This window comes from Carettochelys insculpta, chromosome 4 (genome assembly GCF_033958435.1).
Source record: "Carettochelys insculpta isolate YL-2023 chromosome 4, ASM3395843v1, whole genome shotgun sequence".
In the NCBI taxonomy this organism is placed as follows: Eukaryota; Metazoa; Chordata; order Testudines; family Carettochelyidae; genus Carettochelys; species Carettochelys insculpta.
In genome coordinates this window covers 14,148,376-14,174,816 of record NC_134140.1, presented here as the reverse complement: position 1 = coordinate 14,174,816, position 26,441 = coordinate 14,148,376, and the positions used below count along the sequence as shown (strand labels likewise).

The window sequence follows — 26,441 nt, the reverse complement described above, 5'->3', positions numbered from 1 at the left end:
GGTGATTGTCCCCTTTGTCCCATCCCCATTGGTAGGCCTGTTGATTAACAACTCTTAGTATTTTTAAACCACAAAACACTCCTTCTCAATCCTCACCTGGCAGGTATGTGAATCCCCTTTCACAGAGGGGCAATGGCACGCTGGCACAGTTGCATGTAGCACTGGGAGGAGGTAGGCCGGTTTACCTGTGTTGCTGAGGGGTGTGGATATTTAGCACCCCTGGGCAGAGGCAACGTGCATGTCGGGGACACATGCACTCCCAGCGTCACGCAGCTTGCTGTAAGTGCAGGGACAGTCCTGCTTCCCCCCCGAGGGGCTTCTTACCAGAGAGCATGTGCAACTCCAAGGGAGTGGGGTGGACTGCCCCCCGCATTCATCGAAAGCAGCATGGTGCTTCCACAGGAAGAGGTGGATGGGGCACAGCAGGGGTGGGGAGGGGGCAGGGCATATGAAGAGCATGGGTAGGGAGGGGGTGGAGGCACGTGGCTGGTGTCCCCCTGGAAGCCCCACACTAGTCTCCTCTGCCCCGAGCAATGCTGTTATACCAATGTGAGTTTGTACTGTGGACCTGAGGGGCTGAGTGCCTGATTTTTAGAGGTGCTGAGTATCTGAAGCTCTGTCCTGGAGCAGCTGCTTCTTATGGGGAATTTGGGCCAGGGTGCCCATGAGTGACTTATGAAGGCCCCACCTGGGGTCACTGACTGCCCCAGGTGGCTGATTAGTAAACAAGCATCTGGACCTAGTGAAGGTTACCCAAGCTCAGTTCGAGGAAACTCCAGCTGGAGAAAGAAGGTTTTTGAGGAAGGGGATACCTAGGAGAAGCTTGACCCAGAAGAGGGGGACATGGACTTTTCCACTTTTTATCAGCTGTGAGGGTGAGGGACAGGTGGAGGGGGCAAAGTCTTAGAGGGAAGAGGTGGCAAGAAAGCAGGACCCTGGGAGTGGAGAAGGGGACAGGATGGGTAGTGTGAGAGGGAGTCTTCAGTGGGGGGAAGGGCAGTGCAGGGGAAGTGTCTGGAGGGGGGCAGCAGGAGCCCATAGTGTTTGCTTTCTGAGAAGTAATTTACTTAACATTCTTTGTAGGTTGACACATTGCTTGTCTAAATGTCACAGTCCAGTAAGCCTTTATTATTCTCCCCAAGTAATGAGGTTCATGGAGAACTGAACTCTTGGAAAGAAAATAAAAGAGCAGAAATGTAGCACTTTAAACACAAACAAAAAATGTATTCGGTGATGAGTTTTCATGGGACAGACCCACTTCATTAGATCAATCTCATTTCCGATACAGATATTTGTAAGTACAGAGGACGAGAAAAAGGGTGGGCGGCATTTTATAGTGCAGCCTTGAAGACCGGATTGTTGCAACCTTCTGCAAATCCTGCCGATCGGGAATGTATTGGGTGGGTTTCTATGATACACCTAAGTTTTGGACCAGATGTACACTAAGGAATAAAATTGATTTTAGATACGCAAATCCACTTAAAAGAATTGCGTAGCTAGAGATGATGTATCTAAAATCAGTTTTTGCCACTGTCCCCACAGCCATCATCGACTGGGCATTGACTTCCCTTACTCCTCACGTCTGCCAGGGCTACTGGGGTTGACAGCAGCGCCATGACAGTTCCATCTGGCACAGCCCCATTAGGCACACAAAATCCAACCCCAGGAGATCTACCTCACCAGCGCGTCAATCTTTCCATAAGAGTAGAGGAACCCATAGTCTTCAAATCCAGATGTGTTTGGTTACAAAGAGCAACAAGGTGAGTGAGGTAATATCTTTTATTGGGCTGTTGGTGAGTGAGATGCACTTTTGTGCTTGCAGGGAGCTCTTTGGCTCTTGGGAACTAACTTACACTGCCACTACTAAATACAAGATGGAGCAGACTGTTCAGCATTAGCAGTTAACACATATTTCAATGGCCCATTCCAGATAAAGTGGCCTGTTAATGCCCCTCTATTCACAGGAAGGAAGGGAAGTAGGGGGAATCAGCCAGGGAGTTAGGGGAATTGGTTGTTAGGGATCAATTCAGTCCATGATTTTTAGGGTCTAGAAAAGTTATGGGTTTAAGCTTCTTGGTTTGTATTTTGAAAGTGTTGTGCGGGCTTCCTTTGAGAGTGAGGAAAGAAAGGCCAGACAGAGCGATTGCTCTGTGGAAAGTATTTATCCACAGGCGATAGGGTGCTATTGGCTTTCATCATTTTCTTATGTGAGTTCACTCAAGAACGTGGTGATTATCTACAACCCCGCAGTTGCTACTGGGCTATTTAGTGCACAGGATGAGGTACCTCACATGTTGTGTAAGACCTAGAGATCTGGAAAGATGCATTGTGGGGGTGTTGATCATTGCAGCGGTGGAGATACGTCTGCAAGCTTTAAATCTGTAGTTCCAGCAAGGCCTGGTACCACTTTGAGTGGGTGTGTCAAAAGAATGCAACATAAGAATTATCCTACTGAGTCAAACCAACAGTCCATCTAGCCCAGTATCCTGCCTTCCAAGAGTGGCTAATGCCTCAAAGCAAAGGAACAGAACAGTTAATCATCTGTTTATTCAACCCCCATTAGACATTCCCAGCTTCTGATAAAGACTAGGTCTGTAAAGAGCTTGCTTCTGATGATGAAGAGCATGGAGAAGCTAATGGGTTGTTCTGAAGACCAGAAGAGGGGTTCAGGAAAGATTTATTTCAGGATAGGATTCCCATGGTGTGTGAATTGTAGTTGTTTGATGATATCCCATATGGATTCCTATGTGGGTGATAGGTGAAAACTAGGAGTATGTGGCCAGGCAGGAGGAGGTTATTTCTGTACTGAAGCAGGTTGTCTCAGGCACTTGGGTGACCTGTCCCATGATGTGATTTACTTCTCCAGTGGAGTGTTCTTCTGTGATGAAGGCGTATACACCAGATTTTCTCCTTAGATCATATTCTATGGTATCTGAATGCATGGCTGTAGGTAACAGATTTCTCGATATGTTTGGGGTAGTTACAGGATCTGTTAAGGCTTTTTCTTGTATGTATTTGTGTCTCAGTTCCATTTTTTAAGCAGATTGTGATGTCCGGGAATTTGATGCTGAGTTGCTGAAGTTTTAGTGGCAATCTACCAGAGAGTTCTCATCATCTGTCCAGAGGATAAAAATATCCATATAGTTCAGGTATATCATTGATTTTGTAGCACGTTTGTCTAGAAATTCTTCTTGAAGGGGACCCATGAAGCAATTGCTTTAGTGGGAAGCTATCTTGGTACCCAGAGCCATTCCTGTGGCTTGGACAAAGTGTGTGTTGTTGGTATGAGTGAGGATGAAATGGATGTGTTTGATGATGTCTTTGGGGTATTATCTCGAAGCTGTTCACTGTCTTGTAAATATTTGAGGTGGGAGGCTATGCCATCATTGTGAGGAATGTTGATACTGTATATAGGGAGGTGGAATTCAAAATGGCAAAGACAGGTGTTCAAAGAGAGGTTGCTAATGCTGCAGAGTCTGGGGAGGAAGTCACTTGTGTCCTGGAATAAGCTGGTCCTTTGAGTAGTGCATGGTTTGAGGATGTTTTCTGTGAGACCCAGTGTTCCTTCAGTAAGAGTCCCACAGCCACATATGATGAATCTACAGATGTTCCCTTGCTTGTGTATTTTCGGAAGCATGTGGAAGGTTCCCAGGGTAGGTGCATAGGGGATAAGTTTGTAGAGTTTCTCTTAGACTTTTTTTGGTGAAGGATGTGATATCCTTACATGCATGGGTAAATGATGGTGTGGAGTCGTCTGTGAGGTCTTTCTAGTAGGTGGTGTCAGAGTTGTCAGCTGGCCTCTTTAATTGTTTCATCACTGTTGAGGACCACAATGGTACTCCCCTTCTTCGCTGGTTTGACCACTATCTGGTGGTTAGATTTTAGAGACTGCAGAACTGCTCTGTCATCACTGGAGGGATTGTGATTGATGTAAGGTTTATTATGGATTTCACAGTCAAGCTCTGCATAGCTTGAAAACTTCTCTGTTACGAGCAGAAGTGGGTCCAATGAAAGCTATTACCTCACCCACTTGGTCTCTATACTGTTTATGTACATGCAACATGTACCCTTCGCTGGGGAACCAGCTTGGATTCAGGCTTAAAGTATTCTCAGAAGTAGCTCTGCTCATTCTTCTTCACAATCTAGCAATAATCTTCATGTGCTGTGCATACTGGCTGGTATCAATGAGTATGAAGAACGCACCCTCTCATCCCTCGGCCATGCCCATTATAGGTCCTCTTGTGGAAAGCCTACAGAGAAATATTTGCATGAGATTTCAAAGAGTAGGAACCAGTACCAAGGATGCCACCTGCAACCCTGCATACCTGCTACTGGCTGATATTCTCTCACACAGCTGTGTGCAACACCACTTGTAACTTGACCTTAGGAATAGAGACAACGACCAAGTATAAAAGGTGGTAAACCTTCTCCCTGTCAATCATGCTGAAAACGGTTTTTACAAAATACGCACGCTGCTTGAGCCTGATCTAGGCCTTGTTAAAAGTCAAAGGGACTTTTTCCATCCAATTCAATGGAGATGGGTCGGACTCTGCATCCTCACCTTGCCGTGGGTATGAACTCAGTGTTAGAGAGAAGCGCAGCTTGCAAAGTTCCAACTTTGAACATTCGTCATGCGTAGTGGTGCTTGGATCCCATATTTTGGTTTAATCTGGTCTATTGCCGAGCAAAGGCTGCAAAATCTGGATCTGCATCCAAAAGGAAAGTTTCCCAGAAGTTTGGGTTGGGCCAGCAAAAGGCTGGGAGATGGGTGTGTGCATGTATATGGGAGGGGCTATTGGAAAGCCTCTTGTTAAAGTTCCAGCACTAAACTAGAGGGAAGGGAGTGAGGATAGCCATGCTGTTGATGGAGTCATGTCTCAGTGAGCATCCTCCACATCTGAAGAGCTGCCTCTGCCAGATATGACTTATTCTTGGGGCTTAACAAGAGCAAGAGGTTTCTCTTAAGCACTTGAAATGATTCCACTTTCACCATGCCAAGTATACTTTTAAAAAAAGGCCTGACATTCCTCTACAAGGTCTCTACTGTACATTGTTCTCACCATCCATACAACCTTGGTAGGACAGATTGGTGTAAATCCATTAATTTCAGGGGTGTTCCACTGATTTACATCGGTTGAAGATCTGGCCCACCATCTCTCTTTTGAGGTCTAAGTATAAATATATCCAGCTATGTGTAGGTTAATTGAAGTATGCCTGATACATTTTCCTGCCTCTTTCCTTGGTTACGACAAAATGGCTTTGGCTTGCATCTAAAATAAAATTAATGGATTTTCCTGTCTTTTGCTCATCCCATCTGCATTAAATCCATGCAGATACATGGGGTTTATCATTTGAAGATTAGGAATATTTGTGGAAACTCATTTATAATATTGGTTGCCTGTGACCAGCTCAGTCCTACTGACAACATAAAAACTATTGCAACTATTTAAATGCAACTTATCTTCCTTTTTGAGCCACTCTGTTTTATTCCCTTCAGGAAGAGTGCTGTAGAATTAATACAAATGAATCTAGAAATCAGTATAAAAGCCCAGAGTGCGAATTTTTTCTGAGGACTTTTGACTCATACCACTGAATTCTAGAGAAGGGGACATCGCTTTGTTAGCAAAAGACCCACAGAAAGTTTAGCCTTGTTAATCAAATGCCATAAAGTTATTTTGTAAAGGTTCTGTGGCTCTGATCGAGGGTTATGACAGAAAAAAAGATTAAAACCCTTTGAATTAACAGGGCATATTCCAGTTGTCACCCTGATCATTTTGCTTTTATGCTATGTTCCATTTCATATTTTCAATAGCTTTTTTCTCTTCAGTGCCTTTGAATAGATCTTGGTATATTTTGTATAGTTTGGACAATAATGAAGTATAAATAATAAAATATTAGTGTTGTTATACTTTATGTGCTGTTGTCCAACCCCTTGTAGAGGAATGACCACATTCGTTTAGGGCAGCATTTTCAAGCAGTCAACCAAACTTGTACATGCATCAGTTTACTCTTGCAAATTAACTACATAATTATTGAATCAGCATGCTCATCTGTTTCACGAATAAGTGCAGGGTTTGTGTGCACATGCTCAGTTTGTTAATTTATGGACAGCCCTTGGCATACCTTCTAATAGACCCTTGCAATCTCCCTGTCTTCTTAATGAGTTTTACCAGTATTCTGCAGACCTTAGTAATCTTGGACTGGACTATTATTACAAGTTCTTTAGTATTACTCACATTTTGTGCAAAGCACTTTCCAAATATGAATGAAATAAGCCTCACAAAATTCCTATAAGGTAGGAAGGCATTGGTGAGCTTTTATGAATTGGGAAATGGAAGTACAGAGATGCTGGAAGACATACATAGACATCACACAAGCAGCCTCTGGCACAGAACCTAGATCTCTTGACATGCTGTGCTTTGATCATAGTTTTTCCCTAAACAACCATCTAGATTCTGAGCCTACTGGAGTCAATGAAGAAGGGGAGTGGTTTATCTCTGGTTCCTACAGGAGAAATACCGGACTGGTTACTACAACAGAATAAGCTATGTGGTTTATGAATAAGAGTTTCCTCTCCCCATAGTCTAGATCACCTTTTGCTTGATCCTGTATAAAAGCCCCTATCCTGTTTATAGGTCATCATACTATGTTGCCATGGCAATTGTTGTGATGTACATAATTTGACAAATCCAGCCTTACGGATCATACTCTCCTGTGGATCTTGCTTTAATGAAATATTTATGACATCTCTAAATAACAAGTTTCTGTAGAGAATGAAGAGCTCACGGATCACACCAAACTGGTAACCTTGGAAAATGTACATCCTTTTGTTCGTCCACAAAATAGGGTCAACATAAAAAGGGATGACACAAGCTTCCTCTGTGCTGCCTTGGGCCAATGTGCTAGAAGGTGGATGAGGTAATAGTTTTTATTGGACCAGCTTCTGTTGGTGAGAGACAAGCTTTCAAACATGCAGAATTCTTCTTCACAGCTGGCAAATGGGCTCAGGACATCCCAGCTAAATAGAAGAGGGAAAAGATTGTTGATCATAAGTAGCTAATATATACAATGAGATAACGTGGCCTGTTAACACCTCTCCAATCTCAGCAGGGAAGGATGTGGGGAGCTGGGGGCATGGTTAGTGGGTTACAGATTGTTGCACAAGCCATAAATCCAGCTGTTTCTATTCAGGCTATGATCTAGCAAAGTTATGAATTTAAGTTCGCACACTCATCTTTTGCAAGTGTTGTGGAGGGTTCCTTTGAGGATAAGGACTGAGAGATAAGACTTAGGCCAGGTCTATACTAAAGGAGAAGATCAAATTAAGATATGCAACTCCACCTACATTAATTTCATAGCTGGAGTCAACGTACCTTAACTCAAGGTTGCAAACAGTCTCCACTCAGAGATCGACAGGAGGAAATGATCCCGTCAATTTCCTTTACTCTTTGTGAGAAGCAGGAGTACTGGCACTGATGGGGGTGCGCTCGGAGTTCCATTTAGTACCTGACCCACTAAATCAAACTCCAGAAGACGGACAACAGCAGTGTTGCTCTTCCGTGTGGTGAAGACACACCCAGCGAGTGATCGCTTTGTGAAAGGTGTTCACCCACAAGTGACAGTCTTATATATGACTGTCCTGGGTGAGATCATTTAAGAGCACAGTGGCTGTTTGGTTTCACCCACAGAGTTGTTTTTCAAGCATTTACAGCACCTGGATGAAGAACACATTTTGTGGTAGGCATATGGTGCCTGTCCATGGATCTTGAAAGTATCTTGCAGGAGAATTGATCATTGTGCCAGTGGAGATATAGCTGCAGGTTTTGCTTCTGTTGTTCTGGCAGGGCATGGTGCTGCTTTTAGCTGGTGTATCCTGGTCTGTTGGGAGCTTGCTTTATAACTTATTGTGGCAATCTCTGACCCACTTGGCGTCCCACTCCCCACTTTCTTCCTTCCTCCCTCCTCTTGATTGGAGAGGTCTACCAGGCTACTTCACCTTGAATGAGTTAGCTACTTATGCTAGCAATCTGCTCCACTTTGTGTTTAGCTGTGACAATGTGACTTTGCTTCCCAACCTGACAAAGAGCTCTGCATGAGCTTGAAAGCTTGTCTCTTCTGTTGTGGGACCAGCAGAAGTTGGGCCACTAACTATATTAACCCCCCCCACCCCCCGTCACTCTCCCCACCCCCGCTGCAAGGGCAGGCCTATCTGACAAAATTAAGTTGACCTAAGTTACGTTGATGCACAGCTACACAGTAATAAAGTCGCTTTTGCATGTTCATACTACGCCCCTTGACTGCATCTTCACCAGGAATGCTTGCAGCGATTTCATGGTCAATGTGGAGCTATTGTGGGATGGCCAGAGCCATCCTGTCCACAGGATGAAGTGGGGCAGCCGTCCCGGGTCCTATGCTTTTGGAGGTCACGTGGTGGCTGTCCCAGCGATTGCTGAGAGTGGGGAGGATTATCTGGGGTATGGTGCAGGTGGTGGGAGAACACAGCGGCAGCAGCAACAGGTCTCCTCCTGTCTCTTCTCCTCCCCTTACCCACCACCTACACTCACCACACACTACGAGTGGCATCCTGCTCTGCTTGCTGTGGGAGTAGGGTAGAGTCAGGGACCTCTGGCACAGGCAGAGAGGTTGCCCAGGGCCTGGCCCTGGGGCACTTTGGGAGGTGGGGGGTTGCTCCAGGCCATGTCCCCTTGGGACATCCCTGGGGGTGGCTTTTGAAAGTTAACAACAGTCAACTTAAGTAAAGCAGTGTCTACATGAATACTGTGTTGGCATAACTACATCATCCTAAACGCTACACTTCTTGTGGAAGTGGGATTGAAATCAGTGTAGTGGGTATTACAACAGTGGGGGCTACATTTCCGTGGAGAGGCTCACATAGTTAGGTTGACGTATGCTGTCTAGGGGTAGGCGAGTATCAGAGAGGTAGTAGCCGTGTTAGTCTGTAGCTTCAAGAACAACAAGAAGTCTCGTGGCACCTTACAGACTAACAGATATTTTGGAGCATAAGCTTTCGTGGGCAAAGACCTGCTTCATCAGATGCATGAGGGGTAGGCGAGCTCTTGTCAGGAGGTATACAAGAAAAATCCTGTAATGGCAGTCAACACCTTTTATTTGGTAAAATCTGCTATCTAAATCAACTTTTAATTGCCTTTCAATTAAAATTACAGCCTCATTGGTGCACATTTCCTTTTTGCTGTGTGCGGTTAACACTATACACGTGTATAAATACTATAAGAATGAGACTAATTGGACTTCATAAGTGAGGTTAATGCTAATGAGGTCTAACTGGCCTCATTCTTTCAAGCCATTATTGACCTGACATCTGGTGTCACAGATAAGTGCTTTTAGTTCTTCAATTGAGAGAAAAATATATGGATCAGTGCTTCAACACCGGTCCATTAGCAAAGGGCAGAAAACAAGAATACGCTGGATTCCCGTGCAACCACACTTTCAGCGGATTCAATCACTACTGCTGGCTGCAGTGGTGAAAATGCAGAGGAGGCAGCACTCGATTTACAAGTTCAACCTGAGAAGTGGGTAAGAGAGCCAGACAAAGGAAAGGCATTTTAAAAATGCCAGTATGGTGAAAGTTACATTGAACTTGAATCTATGTGAACTGAGGTGTTGGATATCCTCTGCAACCATGTGTCCTATGCCACAAGGTTTTATCAAAAAGTCTTAAACTGCCCACTCTTCACCAGCATCTAGAGACTACACCCCAATCAATTTAAAGACAAACCAATGCAGTTTTTCAAACTCTAACCGAATGAGCTAAAAAGCAATGAAAAAATCTGAAAATTCTTGCATGGAAAATGTAAATGCACATTGAGCTTCATACCTCATGAGTTAGAGTGGCTAAATCAGGGCAAATCCTGTACCGTGCAGAAGATTTAATTATACTTGCTGTGAAAGACGTGGTGAAGTGCATGCTCAGTTAAAAAGCAAGAGGGGAAAAACAATTTGACAACCAGACTCTTCTCTGATAATACTGTGTTGCACTGCATTGACAGTATGTCCACAAATATTCTTTCTTAGCTTGTGAATTGTGCTAGAAAGAGTGACTTATTTTTTCCTACAAGTCTACAGATTTAGCTAGCTCAGCTAATTTTTTGGCTTATGTTCATTATATGTACAAAAGTACCATCCATGAAGGTTTCCTCTTTTGTTGTCCTCTCCTGACCTGAAAAACAGAAGTTTTTTTTTTAATTGCTTGATAAATTCATGAGCGAGAATAGAATTGAACGGACCCGCTGTGTAGAGATTTGTACCAAGGAGGAAATATCAATGATGTGGTTTCCATCAAAGCCATAGAAACAGAAGTCACCCTGCCACATCCATAGAGAAATTCTTGCTTCCCAAAAAATGCCTGAAGACTTAATGTCATTGTTAGCTGATGCAGTTAAAAAGGTCAATTTCATGAAGGCTTGTCGTCTAAATACAAGAATTTTTGCCACTCTTTGTGATTAAATGGAAAGTGACCATTTGACACTACTAATGCATACTGAGGTTCATCGGCTGTCACATGGCAAAGTGCTGCTGCTATGACTCTTCAAGCTGTGCAACAAGCTTCAAGTTTTTCCACTGACCATCACCCTTTTGTCCTGTCTTCTTGCTTGGAAAAGTCTGGCAGGCATTTTTTCTCGCCTCAATGAGCTCAGTTTAGATCTTCACAGCTGAAGCACCACTATTTTCAAACCACAAGACAAAATCCAATCTGTGATTAGGAAACTATTTTGGGATAGCCGCTTAAAGAGAAACATGATTGTTGCTTTCCAACATTGCAAGAATTTCTTGCAGCAAATAACAAGGAGAGTGTAAAAGTTGACATTATGTAGCAGTAGCAACAACTGAACCAACAACTTAGAAACTATTACACACTTATATGGAATTTAGTGCTGCTCTTCGAAATTTGCCATTTTGTACATTAAAAAATGACACTTGTTTTCTATAGCAAAAAATGGCCTCATTTACTGATTTATTGGTTGACTACTATTTCAGTGGCAGTAAGGATGTGGCAAGGAGACAGGCAGTGTTTTGAGAAAGACCACCTTCTTACACGTGAACAGACAGTTCTCACTGAAGCTCTGGAGCTAGTCATTTGCTAACTTCCCTTAATCTGTAGTCCCATGCTAATACAGGTCCCCCCTGCCTCTAGCTCCACTCATGGCACTACAGAGACTTCCTTCCGTCCCTTCTCTACAATACTCAGCCTCGTCCTTCAGGGTTTGGTAATGCTTCTACTCATCTATCTAGTAACGACTTCCCCCTCCTCAGCTTCCCTCTGCCCTGCCCCTCCTGCTGCTTCTGGTGAGTGCAGGGGGCCGTCTCACCCCTCCCACGGCCTGGAATGGCCCAAGAACACCGTGAGCCACTCACACTGCTCTTGGATTGTGCCACTCCGTGGGAGAGGCATGACCATGCTCACACTCACTAGATGCGGTGGGGCACTGACGGTGAGCATGGGAGGGGGTGGGTGCTGGGGAGTGCATATGACCCCACTTACGCATTGCCCGTGGCCAAGGGTCAAATTTGCTGACTGACAGCAGCTAGAATCCCCACAGTATTCAGTGCCACTGCCCTATACTCCTAGTTTCAGGCAACTCAGCAATTCTCTCGTTTGCATTGGGCGAAACACAGCATGGCTAGTACTGTGAGGGGTACCGTGCACACGCATTCTGAAGTGGAAGCATCAATAATCATGTCTTGTTTGAAACTTTAGTGGAGCAAGGTCGGGGGGGGCAGATTCTGAATCTTAACTTCCACTTGCCAATGGGACTATACTGACAATGGTACCTCTGTGCATTTTATCTGCAGCTGCTGCCACTGGAGCCTTGAGGGCTCCCCCACAAATATCTACAGAATGCCTGAGTCAGATAAGGGGGAGAAGGAAAATGGTTCAGGATGACATGTTCGAGGAGAACCTGCAATCCAGTACAGCATCAGACAGTCAGCAAAGAGCCTGGAGGGTGAATATTGCAGACGGCCTAGAGAAGGAAAAAGTGGACAGAAAGTCCCAGCCAGAAGAGGAGAGGGAGATATACCAGGACATAATGGCTACGTCTACACGTGAAGCCAACATCGAAATAGCTTATTTCGATGTAGCAACAGCTATTTCGATGAGTAACGTCTACACGTCCTCCAGGGCTGGCAACGTCGATGTTCAACTTCGATGTTGCGCGGCACCACATCGAAATAGGCGCTGCGAGGGAACGTCTACACGCCAAAGTAGCACACATCAAAATAAGGGTGCCAGGCACAGCTGCAGACAGGGTCACAGGGCGGACTCAACAGCAAGCCGCTCCCTTAAAGGGCCCCTCCCAGACACAGTTGCACTAAACAACACAAGATACACAGAGCCTACAACTGGTTGCAGACCCTGTGCCTGCAGCATGGATCCCCAGCTGCCACAGCAGCAGCCAGAAGCCCTGGGCTAAGGGCTGCTGCCCACGGTGACCATAGAGCCCCACAGGGGCTGGAGAGAGAGCATCTCTCAACCCCTCAGCTGATGGCCGCCATGGCGGACCCCGCTATTTCGAAGTTGCGGGACGCGCAACGACTACACGTTCCCTACTTCGAAGTTCAACGTCGAAGTAGGGCGCTATTCCTATCCCCTCATGGGGTTAGCGACTTCGACGTCTCGCCGCCTAACGTCGAAGTTAACTTCGAAATAGCGCCCGGCGCGTGTAGCCGTGACGGGCGCTATTTTGAAGTTAGTGCCGCTACTTCGAAGTAGCGTGCACGTGTAGACACGGCTAATGAGTGTTCTCCAGTAGCAAAGAGAAATGCTGCCAACTTTTGTGGACAACAATCCTGGGCTCATGTCCTGCTGAAGTCAATTGGAAAACTTCATCGTAGCTCCAACCTACACCTCTACTAAACACTTCATGCAGCATAGGGGCTGATGTCCTACCCCTACCACTGTATTATGGGAGACATTATGGACAACGAAGGCTTCACGAACTCTCACCTGTGAGAGCCTCAGTTGGTTTCTGTGTAGCTAAAATGGACATGAGGGCTCCTTCCCCTTGTTAAGTTCTGTTCTATTAACTTATTTAGATTTTAATGTATTTGGTTTCAAATTGCACCAGTTTTTCTTTGGGCTGGTTTTCCTGCTGGCTAAAACTGTACTGGTTGGAAAATAATTGGTCATTATTATCATTCGACAACATACACTGCAGAGTGCCTAGCAGCAGTGAAAGCACCCACTTATCTGTTACTGTGAAGTGTGACAACTCATAGGATCAACGACACAGTGGAATAATCATTTATATACAGAAAACACCACAAAATAAATAAGTGCATTCACAACGTTATACCCATTGATGTGCACCAAACGCAGCACAATGCCCAACAGGTCACAAAATAGCAGGCTCAGGTAGAGCACAGTACATCACAATGCATTGCTAAGGCTTGCTCTTACAGTGCTCTGTCAAAGCCCTCCTGAGCCATATAGCTCCACACTGAGGTGTTTTAATAGCCTTTGTGTCTGGATGTTCAAACGCAGCAGCCTGCTGCTCCACCTCTACTCTGACAGCAGCTTTTCCCCCTTTGCCTGACAGATATTACTCAGGACACAGCAGGCAGCTATAAACGCAGGGATTTTTCTCCTCCTGAGGCCAGTCTGGAGAGTAAACAATGCCAGCATCTCTTCAGCCTACCCAAAGTGCATTCAACTGTTGTTTTGCACCTCCTGAGCCAGTAACTGAATCTTAGTGCTGTCAAGATGGTTGGTGCATGGTTTGATGAGACACAGAAGCAAGGGCTAAGCAGGGTTCCCCAGCATCACTATGGGCATTTCAACACTCCCAATGGTAATCTGCTGCTTAAGAAAGACGGTCTCTACTTGTAGCTTTCTGAACAACCCTGTATGCAGAGATGCACATCACGCACCTTCCTTAACCAGACAGACAACACTGATGTCCATGAAACATTCTGAATGATCTCTTACTGTTAACTTACTCTGTGACAAGGTGGTCTGGTGCCAGACCAGGGGTAGGCATGCTGTCTGTTGCTCCGCTACAATTCAGGAAATCCACTGCTGAAAAGCCATCCATTAGGCCTACACATTGCTGACAGTTACAGACAGTCCTGCATAGACAAAGGCGATTACGGGTCCTGCATATTTACATAACAATGGCCTCAATAGTGGGTTTTCCAACTTCAAAATGTTTCTCCACTGTCCAGTAGCAATATGGCATTGGAAGTTTCTGTAGTCTGATTGCCTCTTTCTTTTTCAGTGTAGGTTCCTCTCTTATTTTGGTACCCACGTTGGAGAGCTAGGATTAATTTAGCACTCAGATCCAGGAATGTGTTCTTGTGCATCCAAAAGTTTTGCAGCCACTGCTCATCATTCCAAGCCACATTATGATATGATCCCACAAGTTAGTGGGTGTTTCTTCAAACCAGAAGCAGCACTCCACTATCCACAGCCAATTCCTGAAAATCAGCCTTGAACTGGTTCCTGCTATGTCCCACAGCAATCTGTTCTCCAAGAAATCATCATGTTCCCCGTTGGTTCTTCTTAGGGTTCTGCCCATAGAGGGGGAACATGCATCCTGTGCTTACAACACTCATGAAAATAGTGCAGAGCTGTGCAGGCTTTCATGTTTCTGTCAAGAGACAGCTGACATCAAGGAGGGCTATTCAAGTTCATGGAATTTTTAAACAAAAAGGCACAAGAATTATCAAACATGGATGACATTAGGGAGAGACAGTTGTGCACTGGGAAGTTGACCCTTTGCTCTCAGTCACACCTATTTGACTCATTTCTGCCCCACCAAGTGTGGCCAAAACTTTCCAAAAATGGTGTGCTGGTTGCCAACAGGTGGCACACTAAGGCTGCATCTACACTACGAGATAAAATTGAATTTAAAGGAGTTAGTCTTCACTGTAAATACCATTAGCTCGAATTAGTTAGCCCTAATGCTGATAACAAAATGTCAACATTACTAGGTGGGTATAGCATCAATTCTGAATTTAAAATTTCAAATAAAGGTTAGCGTAGAAGTACCATTTCTTTAATTCACATTTATTAGCCTCCAGAAGTGCCCTGTATGTATCCTACAAAGCTTTGCAGTGACTCTCCATGTATGGCCACTTCCTTCTCTGCTGCTCTCCGTCCAGGTGCACAGGAAGAAGGTCACAGGAAGCCCGCAAATCTTTGATTGAATTAGAATTTAAATATGAATTTTGCAACACCCAGGCCTGCAAATATCAAGTCCAAATGCGCAGCTGACGGAACCGGGCGGGTGTGGACAGGCCTGATGGCACATCTGCCTGCCGCTATGCCAATGTCCGCAGAGGATGCACAGCACAGGGAACTGGGCAGGTCAGGGGGAGGGCTGAAGGCACAGCTGTCTGCCGCTACGCCAACGCCTGCAGAGGACCCGTGGCACAGGAAATCGGGAGGGTTTGGGGGAGGGCTGAAGGCACAGCTGCCCACTGCTATGCCAATATCCGTAGAGAACACGTGGCGCAGGGAACCTGGGTGGGTTTGGGGGAAGGCTGAATTCTGTTACTGGGTGCTCGGAATTCTGGAAGAGTGCTTTGCATTCTGGGATTCTAACATGAAACACTCACAAGCAACTGGGGCTAAAGCACTGTGGGATAGATACCGACAAGGCACTGCTCACATTGTCGAACTTGCATAGGGCAATGGGGATGTGGAAACTCAACATGGAAAAATGGTGCGCCAAATTTCAAGAAGAATTGTGGACACAAATTCAAATTCACAAGAACTAGGTTAAAAATCGAATTCATTACAAATTCATTTCTTGTAGACGCAGTCTAAGATATCTACCCCGACACACCACAAGCATTCATGAGTATGCACAGTGCTGACACAAGGGACGAAGCCATGTGCTTGATATCCTCACATTGGCAGGTTTATGCAGAACTTAACTTGCATTGATCAGTGTTTATAGTGCAGAGGTAGCATAACAACATCTATGGAATGTTTGTTTTTGTGCAAGAAAATCTAGGTCACATTTGACCAGCTAGAAGGCAGTGTCATCCCAGATGGAATGTCCACATAGCACATGAAGGGCAAAGTAACCACTGCACCTGTGCTGAATCCTCCTCTGTCAATCACCAGCAGACTACATTCCACCTATGCAAAGTTGCAGAGACCGCAGCGTGTCATGCATAGGAGTGAGGTGAGTTGTGACAAGGGCTATGCAGCCTGTGAATGAGTTATGTTTCTGTGGACGACATTTTTTTCCCTATGTGGTGCATTTATTAGCAGTGCACAGCACAGCAGACCCTGTATTTTCACTTCATGGCTGGTGGTATATATCCTTTTCCCAGTCTGTGCTTAGGTTCCTATCATGCTTGCAGGTCTATGCAAACCATCACATAGCCTTGATGAGCTACTCACGCCTGCTTTGCTGTGCCGATGCTGTCTTTTGGCATAGAACAGGATAAGGAGCAGCCACCAACAAGCAGCTGGTGTGTAAAATGCCTTTCACTTCACCGATGCCACAACCCCCTGTGTCATCTGCAAACTAAGGGAAAACTGTGAAAGGATTGGACAGAAGGCTCTTCACAGGGGAGAAATCCATCGGGTGAGGGGCAGATTAATACACCTGGCATGAGTGCCCTCTTGGCTCACATAGCAGGGACTGAACTGGAACCTTCCAAAGCCAGAAGCAGCCTCTGAAATGGGTAACACCAGTCCTCTGCAGGTTGTCACAGCAGAAAACCTGTGACATGCTCACCAGTGAAAATCACTCAGCTGCTGAGCTGCTCCAAGTCCTAGGTCTAATTTACTGGTCTGTACTAAAACATGCATCCACACTCCTAATGCATCTCCTAGGGCAGGTGTGGCAAACTGGCTTCCTTTTCACAATCATACAGCTCCGGCTAAAAGATGGTCTGCAAACAAAGATAATTTGGGCTAGAACCTTTTCCCCCGCTTGATTATCATGTGTATAGGCCTGAAAAAGCCAGTCAATGAAAATATTGTGGGTGTTGTTTCTGTTTTTAATATTACATATTGAAGGCTTGGTGGTATGATTCAGCATCATTTGACTGAAATCAGCAGCAACACTATACTTGTGGAGGGTCTAGCCCTCAGATCTAGCCTGCCACAGACAACTGTGGCAATCAAAGAGCTGGGGAAATGACATCACAAAAGAGTGAAAGTTAAGTACTGATGGGGAAGCAGGAACTTTTTGTTATTCTGTTTCAAAACTCTTTGTTTTCAGTTTAACGCCCATTTAGTTTCAGCCAACACTTGGTTGTTACATTTCAATTTCCCCAGGCCTTCAATATGGAATGAGAACAGTAAGTATCTCTGAGACCTCTAATACGTTCTCCAGCACAACCAGAACAGATCAGACACGACATTTGTGATATTTCTACAGTTTAAAAAAAAAGGGGAGGGGGAGGGAAACAGTCTGATCCCCACACTTTTCCAGACTCTCTCTCCATATAATAAAGAGAGGTTAGGGATAGTTCAGTGGTTTGCACATTAGCCTACAAAAGCCAGGGTTGTGAGCTCAATCCTTGAGGAGGCCGACTGGAGTAAATAGATGTCAGAGATAGTGCTTGGTCCTGCCAAGAGGGCAGGGGACTGGACTAGATGACCTCCAAAGGTCCTTTCCAGCTCTAGGAGAGGGGCGCATATATATACACAGAGAGAGAGAGAGCACAAGCCTAATTTGCAAATCACTTTTCAATACATTGCCACAAGGATTCCAGTACCCAAACTCACAACATCATCAGATCAGTGGTCTGATCCAGTTGGGCCATCCCAGTTTCCACATGTTAAAAATGAAAAGGGTCAAGAGAGAAGGTGACATATGGAACTAACCTTCAAAGTTGGAGTAGGCTTATTTGTGCAATCCATGCATGGGCAGAATGTCCAACACAAAAAGAGCACATAGATTATTTCTGTGCTCCTAGATTTATATTATAATACAGCACTAAAGCATTTCAACATCACTTGCCATCTTCAAAATGCATTCAAATATTAACTAACAAATTCCCTGCCTGGGGAAGCAGAATAGGCATCTAGGATTTCATAGCTGCCATCACAGAGGATGGAGGGTGTTACAAAGAAAAGGGAGAATCATATTCTCCTTAGCCTCTGAAAATAGGACAAGAAGCAGTAGGCTTAAATTGCAGCAAGGAAGGTTAAGATTGGATTTTGGGAAAAAAAATCCTGTTAGGGTGATTAATTACTGCAATAAATTGCCTATGGTGGTTGTAGAAATATTTAAGAACAAGATAGATAAATACCCTAACAGCGATAACATAGATGGTGCTTAGTCCTGCCGTGAAGTCAGGGAATTGGACTTGATGACCTCTTGAGGTCCCTTCCAGTTTAAGCATTCTATGAGTCTATGTTACACACCATGGCTAATAGGAACTTCACAGCAACAGCTAAGATAGTAACCGCCCCCCCTTACTTCAACACTACAGGACACTATAATCCGATGTAAAGGAGCACCTATCAGCTGCCAGCTCTTGCCAAAGTAATAGGTGTCATCTAACCCCTGATAAACTCATGACTAGAAATCAGATCAGCTCATCTCAATATGACTATTGTTTCAGACATGTGTTAGACTTGTTTGGGGTCAAGACTTGTGATGGGGTATTTATCCCACACAAGGCAGTCAGTAAATAAGGGTAATTAACCTGACAAGATGCACCTGGGAAAGGGCCAGGGCTTGAAGGACTGATTGAATGTGGAGTCCAGCTGGGGAGGAGTAAAGGGGGATTGGTATAAAGCTAGGAGGCTGGGCCTAAAAGAGAGCTTCAGAGGTAGTAGTTTGCAGTCCTTCTACGGAGAGGTGTATTTGGCGTTACCCTACAAAGTTTTTTAACATTACTCCCTGGGAGGAAAGAGCTTAAGCTAGTAAATGTAGAAGACTGAGGGAGCCAAAAAGTAGAGCTGAGAAGTAGGAAGATGTCCATGGGAAGAGCAACCTAGTTTATTAGGGAGCAGACTGTCATCCCTAGATGTAGGGCCCTGGACTGGAATCTTCTCTCAGCAGCCAGTGAAGGAGCAGAACAGTCAAAGCAGTGGCATTTTGTATAGAGGTCCTTTCCTACCTCAGAAGGGGAAGACTATGGCCAGATTAGTAGAGGGCTAAGCCCTAGAGAAACTAAAGGGAAAGGAACAGACAAAAAGGGATGTTGGGCCTTCAAAGAGCTAATCCCTAGAGCAGCCACATCTCACCAGTGATGTCTGAATTCCATGTTATGAGGTGGGGTGCCCAAACTGCAGGGCATGCCCTCCTAGGGTGGCACAGTGGGGCCTTGAATAGCCCCCACAGGGTCATGGAGAAAGTATTATCCACCACCTCTCCTCCGGCCCTGCCCTTGTTCCATCCTTGGCCCCAGCTATGGCTCCTGGGAAGTTGGTACAGGCGGAGTATATTGGAAAAAGTGGTAGGAGTGCCACTTAAAGTTGGGGTTGCATTTGTAAGGTAATGTGAAAGTCTTGTTTTAGGGAGGGAGGGTGGCTTCTCCCACCGGTTAAGGTGCACCATCAAGAGTAAATGAGCCACTGTAGGATAAATATTTTGTTGATTAGCCCATTTAACCCAAGAAGTTATGTGCAGGAGCCCTCATCTTGTTAGTTTGAACTCTGGAGGAAGGACACACAAAGGTGCTCACAAGAAGAAAGGGTTTGCCTTTGATGTTTGGACTCCCACAAGGGCTGCAGCCGATGGAGAAAAGTGGAGCTGTGCAGGATCAACTTGTTAGATTTGAGATGGACAGATTACTACACCTTTACTGTAGTAGTACACACTACACCTGCAGTGCGAATGCCACCTTTTTGAACCACATACAATTTTTGTTTTTATGGTGTCTCATTTAACCTGTAAACAACTCATTTTTTCCTATTTAATAAATTCTTAGCTAGCTGTGCTTGGTGTGAGATTTAAAGTATGAATTGGCCTGGGAAAAGGGTATCTTGGGACTAGGAGCTATCTGAATATCTGGTGTGTATGTATACTTATCACTAAGTCCATCCTGTTTGCCATGGTGGCAAGAAATATCTTAAGTCCCCAAGGAATCCCCATATTAAGACTGTTATAGTGTTTTAGGAGTTAACATTTATTACTGGGTTGGGTAAATCCAGTTACAGAATATAGCCCCAGTTAGGGTGCCCCCCCCAAGGCTGGCAATTATGGTTGTGACTCAGTCCAGAATCATACAGTGTGACACCTTTTTCAAACTTGTTTCCTATATAAGGAATAGGACACACCACAGATTAACTGATTCCCTCCAGTAGAGGCAGTGGTCTACGTGTTACAGATATGGAAAAAGACACAAAAGCACAAGTGTGTGAAGTGTTGTTTCTGCTGAGATGATGCATAAATGGCTGTCACTGGCTCATTAATAATGCTACAATTTTTGTCCTGTTTCTGGAATCTCTCAGTCAAAAGCATCGAAGCATTTCTAGGATGCAAAATAAGTTAGAGCCACCCCAACCCTCCTCTACTAGTGAAACAATTTGCAACCTATTGACATGACCGAAACGATCTTTATTTTTATACCCCCCGACTATCTTGCTGCCATTGGAGTGAGTGTTAAAATTCCCTGTGATGCCAGTCGAGGTAAGGTCATGCCCTTAAAGTAATCCTGGAAACCTTCCCCCTACTTAGATGGGGAGAAGGACTGTCCGTTCTGTGTTTGTACGGTACCAAGAATATGGGGGTATTGATAATGAGACACACCTGTCAGTTAAACTGCAACAAGATTTGGTTTAGAAAAATAGATATGAACAATAGGGATGCTGGGGCAGCCAGAGTTCAAACTTCCAGGAGCCTGGGTAGGGCATTCTTTTGACTAGAGTGGATCTCTTGATCACTAGCGATCAGCTAAATTGCAGCCTCCTTAATGACTTGGTCTTAAGACCATTGCACTCTGGGAGTGCTAAGAGCATAATACAAGATGCCTCTCTCTGAATGTCCTAATGCTCACTCAAACAGGGCAGAGAATATGGCCCTAACTAGGCTGCAGTGCGAATGCCTGCATGTGAGATGCAGATAAGTGCATTTAAGGATGAATTGGAAACTCATAGCTAGTTAGTGAGATCTGATTAGATTGTAAAACATTTGTTATGTATTAAAGCTAATGAGTTGCACAAAGGAAGAGGTACCTGAGCTTGGATTGCACTACCCCGTACGCTTCTTTGTCACATTTCCCAACCATCCTATGACTTATCAGAATTCAAACAGAACAAATCATTAATATGAACCTCCAGATTCAAATTTGACACCAAACCTGTCACTTGGAGAAAACAGACCAGACTGAGTCTGCTCAGTTAACAGCATTACGACAGATATCAAATGCCAAATATCCTGCCCTAATAAGATGTTTAACAAACTCAGTGTCTTCTGTAAAATCATTGATGTCTAATAGTCCGATCACCATCTTTCCTTTAGTTTTCTACTGGTTCTCTTTGTTCCTGAGAGCTCTGTTGGATAATATGATGATGCACAGATTTCTCAGGAGGGCCAAAAGAAGCCTTGTATGAAACCAAGCTTTGAAGTGATGTCTCCTAGTATTGCCAATGATATTTGCACAGTTCTGCTGTCCATTTTAAGTCATTTAAATATTTAACATGCTTCTCCAGCACAAAGGGCAAACCCAACCACAGTTAGCGACAGCTGCAGATAGATCCAGATCATATAACTTGGGGGCTTAAAGGGAGAGATCATAATTCTCATCTGGAAAACCAGAAAAACTCCACCTCTGACAGTGACCTGCTGCTATGGACTCTTAGGGATTACAAAGAGACAGCTAATATCCCCTTGTCTTTACTCTCATTAGGCAGAGGCAGACCTGGAAAATATCATGTCTAAATTGTGCTGACTGTGCAACATCCCAGCACGCTCCTTGCAAACAAAGAAAGCGACAGGCCTCCAACTGATCCAACACCAGGACTTGAGAGCATCACCTGTATCCACCCCAGTCTGTAGCTCTGCGGTGCCCAGACAGAAAAAATGCCAAAGGGGAGCTGATTTAATCAGTGTGCTAATCTGGACAATTCCAGATGGAAATATGGACAAATCATCCTCTGGCCCTTTGGTCTTCCACCTTAACCATAAACCTACCCATGGTGGCAACAAAAGCTGTTTAGTCTCATCCCAGGAAGATGCAGCGAATTTGTGTGTGTTGTGGAATTTTCTGCTGCTTTTGTTTTCCTCTGTCTGGGAAGCATTCCCAGTGATTCCTTAATATTTCCAAGGTCCAGTATGGCTAGGATGCACTAAAAAGCATGGGATTGGTACTAGACCAAGGAGGCTGTAAGGTTCCGCCCCTTCCCCCGCCTTTAGATTCATAGGCTTGGCCTGGGTTTTCTTAAGGGGTGGGCTGGGGTGCCAAGGAGACAGGAATATTTGATATTTCCCCTTTATTCTATATACTTATAATAACAGAATGACACTGCCCCCTCCTCACCCCCTCCCACTCTCTCTAGGCAGCGCCCCCTAGCGATTTTCAGCCGGCTGTGCCATTTTCCAATAAACAAAGCGGTGCCGCTGAAATCAACTTGAATTTTTTATCCTCTTTTGGTGTCTGTATTTTTTTTCCGCTTCCCAGCCCCGGCGGTCTGATCGGCAAAGCACAGAGCAGTGCAGCTCATCCTGTTTATTCAGCAGTCTCTAGATCAACGCACAACGAATGTGTGGCTGGCAAAGGTTTTTCTCCTGCGCTGTACAACGGAGGATCGCTGTTTTTTTCCCACCCTGGAATTGTCTCTCAGGCTGAACATGCAGTTCGATCCATGCAGTAACAACCCTTCCCTCCCCTCCCCAATCCAGCCTAACGAACCCATTAGCAACAACCTGCTAAATTTAGTTGACTGGTCATGATGGTGTATTAATAGCAGCAGCAGCCTTCGAGACATGCCCTGCACGGTGTGGCAGCAAACCGGGGACACCCGCAACGCCCAGGGCTGGGCTGGATGGGGGTGAAAAGCGGAAAAATCTACTCACACCACTAGTCTGGAGATGATCCATGACACCATGGCGCTGCCTGCAGGGGGCCGCCCGCTCGCCAGGGACACCTCTCCCCCTTCTCCGACCCCGAATACGCCTGTCTGCGGCTCCCACCGGAATGAGCAGGGCGAGCGGCTCAGCCATTCGGCATTTCGGCGCAGCCTCACTCCGCCCAGCCGCTCACGCCGAGGGGCAGCCGCTAGCGGCTGCGGCGGGGATTGGACGGGGCCGGCGGTGTCGCCCCCCTCGCTGTTTTCGCTTTCTCTCCCGGGTTTGGCTCCAGAGACGCGGCCCCGCCGCACGTGGAAAATCTGCTGCCTGGAGGATTATGATCCATATTCAGCTCCCGACCTGCACCGGCTTGAACAAGGCAAGGAACTGGCTGCTGGGTTCCGCTGCCCCCCGCTGTTAGCCTGAAAAGGGGCTGCAGGGCTCAGCTGTGTGTCATAGTCTCTATACGGCAGGAGAGAGACGTTATTAATTTGTAGTCCCTGCTTTGCGGCTTGTCTCGCTTCAGTCCCCTGTCATGGACCAGGGTCCCCTTGTGCTAGGCATAGTACAGATCCAGAACAAAAGGTCAGTCCAAGCCCCAAATTCTAGCTCCTCCGTGTCTGCGCAGCTAGTACAAAAGGAAAGTGGCAACTGAAAGTGGCAAGGAGCAATGGTCTCAAGTTACAGTGCGGGAGGTCTAGGCTGGATATTAGAAAAACTATTCGCTAGGAGGTTGGTGAAGCACTGAAATGCATTACCTAGAGAGCTGGTGGAATCTCCATCCCTAGCAGTTTATAACTCCCAGCTTGCAATATCCTGGGTGGGATGATTTAGTTGGGGTTGGTCCTGCTTTGGGCAGGTGGTTGGATTTGATGACCTCCTGAGGTCTTTTCCAGCCCTAGAATTCTATAATTATATGAACCATGGACCAGGATGGGCAGCTGCTACTTTACCTCTTTGGTCTAGCTGGAGAACATAAGTGATCCCACACAAGATATCAGAACATTGGCATAGCAAAGTCATGACATTAGGCCACTACATGACAATGCATCGTGATCACCTCCATTCCAAAATAATCCTTAATGCTTCGTTTGCTTCAGACATCTCCTTCAGGACATAGTGATTCAAAGCAGCTGCCAAGTCTTTCCAAGTTTTCAGAGGGAGAGTCACTCATTTCAGATTATCTTTTTTAAAGTTTCTTGTTACTATGACGAACGAGTTTTTTTCTGTGCTCACCAATCTGCCTTATAAAACCTACCCAGGACTGTTCAGAAATTTCCCTCATTTAAACCATCTTGTCTGCCAACAAAGATACATGGAAATTCTTTATCAGGCATCAGGCCTATTATGAAGGGCTGCACCCCAGATTATGAGACTCTATATCCCATGTTCTGCAGCACTGGGAGTTTGATTGACAGATATACATGCTTCTGAAGGCTGTCATCATAAAAGGCACCATAGCATTAGCCAAAAACCCCTCATTTACTCCTTAATATCTCTGGTGCAAAGACAGAGACCTCCCTGTGCTAAAGGGCTGAACAAACATGTAGTCTAAATAGACAATGCTGACAAATGGAAGTCTTATTAATCATGGGGATCTGATCATGGAAAGGTTAAGTGCCACCACACGTTCACTGCTGTTTTTAGTTGTGCTATGTAGGTTAAAGCTAGTCTGAGTAGTCACTACAAGCACAACCCCTGGCTGCAATGGAGCCATACAGTAAGTCTGGAATTGGTCTACCTCCTGTGGTAGGTCTATTCCTCCACTGTGGGGAACTGTGTATATGATGCCAGATGCTGCCTATAACTGAATGAGGTATAAACGTCTGGAGGATATCAGGACTGAAAATGGGCATTCCAGCTTTATTTGCTACACTCATATTCAAGGCTAAGCATTGCTATTACCCCAGGGGGAGTTTGCTTTACAATACAAATCAAAGAGAAGTCCTGTGGCACCTTACAGACTAACAGATTTATCAGAGCATAAGCTTTTGTGGGTAAAGACTTCATGCACCTGACAAAGTGGGTCTTTGCCCATAAAAGCTTATGCTCTGATAAATCTGTTAGTCTATAACGTGCCATAGGACTTCTTGTTTTTACAGATACAGACTAACACAGCTACCCCTCTGATACTTGTTACAATACAAACCAAGTAGACGTGATGGGCTGGGTCACAGACATCCCCCTGAGATCATCACTTCATGGGCAGATCGCATCACTGAACCTGTCTACCTGCTTTCTGGGGTGTTACCACCCTGTTCTGCTGAGCTAGAAACTCTGGTCACCCCAGCAAGGCACAGAGTTGGGATAACAGTCCACAGCAGAGTAACAAAGACACTGAGGATAGCTCAGCTCTGGGAAGGCTCAGACACAGAAACTTAACACAGCACCCTGGTGCACAGACCTGGTGGGATCAGCCCCCCAGATAAATCTGTCTTACTCTGTATAAAAGTTTTACAGAGAGCAAACACATAAAGTTCCCTCTCTTTATCAATGAAAGAGAGACATGTACAGCTGTTGTTCTTCCCCAGACCTCAGTAATAATTATTTACACTGGGTTTCAGAAGTGACCAGTGCAGGGATTGCAGGGATGAGGGGTGTCAGCCACCTGCCCTTGCAACCATCCCTTCCCCACCTATGCCTTTCCTCCTCCCACCCCGCTCCACCTATGCTCTGCCCCCCCACCCCTCTTCCACCCATGCCATGCCTCCTCCTGCCTCCTGTTCCACCCCTGCCCCAGCCCTGCCCACCACTTGCAGTGCGTGCAGGGCAGTCCACTCCCCCGACCCCCCCAGAGCAGCGCAGCCTATGAGTAATGTGAGCTAGGAAGCTCATGGTGCTCTCATGCCGCACCACTCCAGGGTGGCAGACATTGGAAGTGCCATGGTACGGCGCTGATGGTGAGTGCGGCAGGGTGGCAATGCTGGGAGTGGGAGCGTGTGGCCCTATGTGCAACTCCCACACATCACCAATGCTGGATTTAATAATAAACAAAAGTGATTTTATTCAGTATAATAGGAAGGATTTAAGTGGTTGCAGGTGATAACAGAGTAAGTTACCAAGCAAAACAAACCAGGCCAGCTCAGCCTAGTATGCTAACAGACTTTGTTACAGGCCCATTTTTTTCACCCTATTTTTTATTTCAGAGAAAGATCTCCGGCCACAGCTAATCTGTTTTCTAACCTGGCTTTAGCTGCGTGTCTCCACCCCGACCCTAGAGTTCTTTTGTTTCCAGATGTTTTCATGTATCTTCTCAGCGTGGGAAGCAGTCTGTGAAGCTAGTTGAGGACCATAATTGTTTGCTTTCCATTCCTTATATGAATTTCCCCAGGGTGGGAATTCTTTGTTCGATCCCTCCCACATGGGTGGAAGAGTACAAAATTCAAGATGGATTCCAGCACTTGGAGGCATGGTCACACGGTGTTGTAGGACCATCCATAATCCAGGCTTACCCAGGGTGACTACATTGCCCTG

The 26,441-nt window shown here is 45.5% G+C and overlaps 1 protein-coding gene across 7 annotated transcripts in view; it reads right to left on the bottom strand.

The window, feature by feature from the left end:
* REEP1 (receptor accessory protein 1) overlaps positions 1-23,219 on the bottom strand; it is a 98,466-nt gene extending 75,247 nt beyond the window's left edge. The window contains exon 1 of one of the 7 annotated variants that reach the window (XM_074992270.1): positions 22,974-23,219. In XM_074992270.1, coding sequence (XP_074848371.1) covers positions 22,974-23,005 — 32 coding nt within the window. In that variant the 5' untranslated portion in view covers positions 23,006-23,219. The remainder of the gene's footprint in view (positions 1-22,973) is intronic. The other 6 variants (XM_074992271.1, XM_074992272.1, XM_074992273.1 and 3 more) reach the window with 6 other exon arrangements.
* Between the last annotated feature and the right edge of the window lie 3,222 nt (positions 23,220-26,441).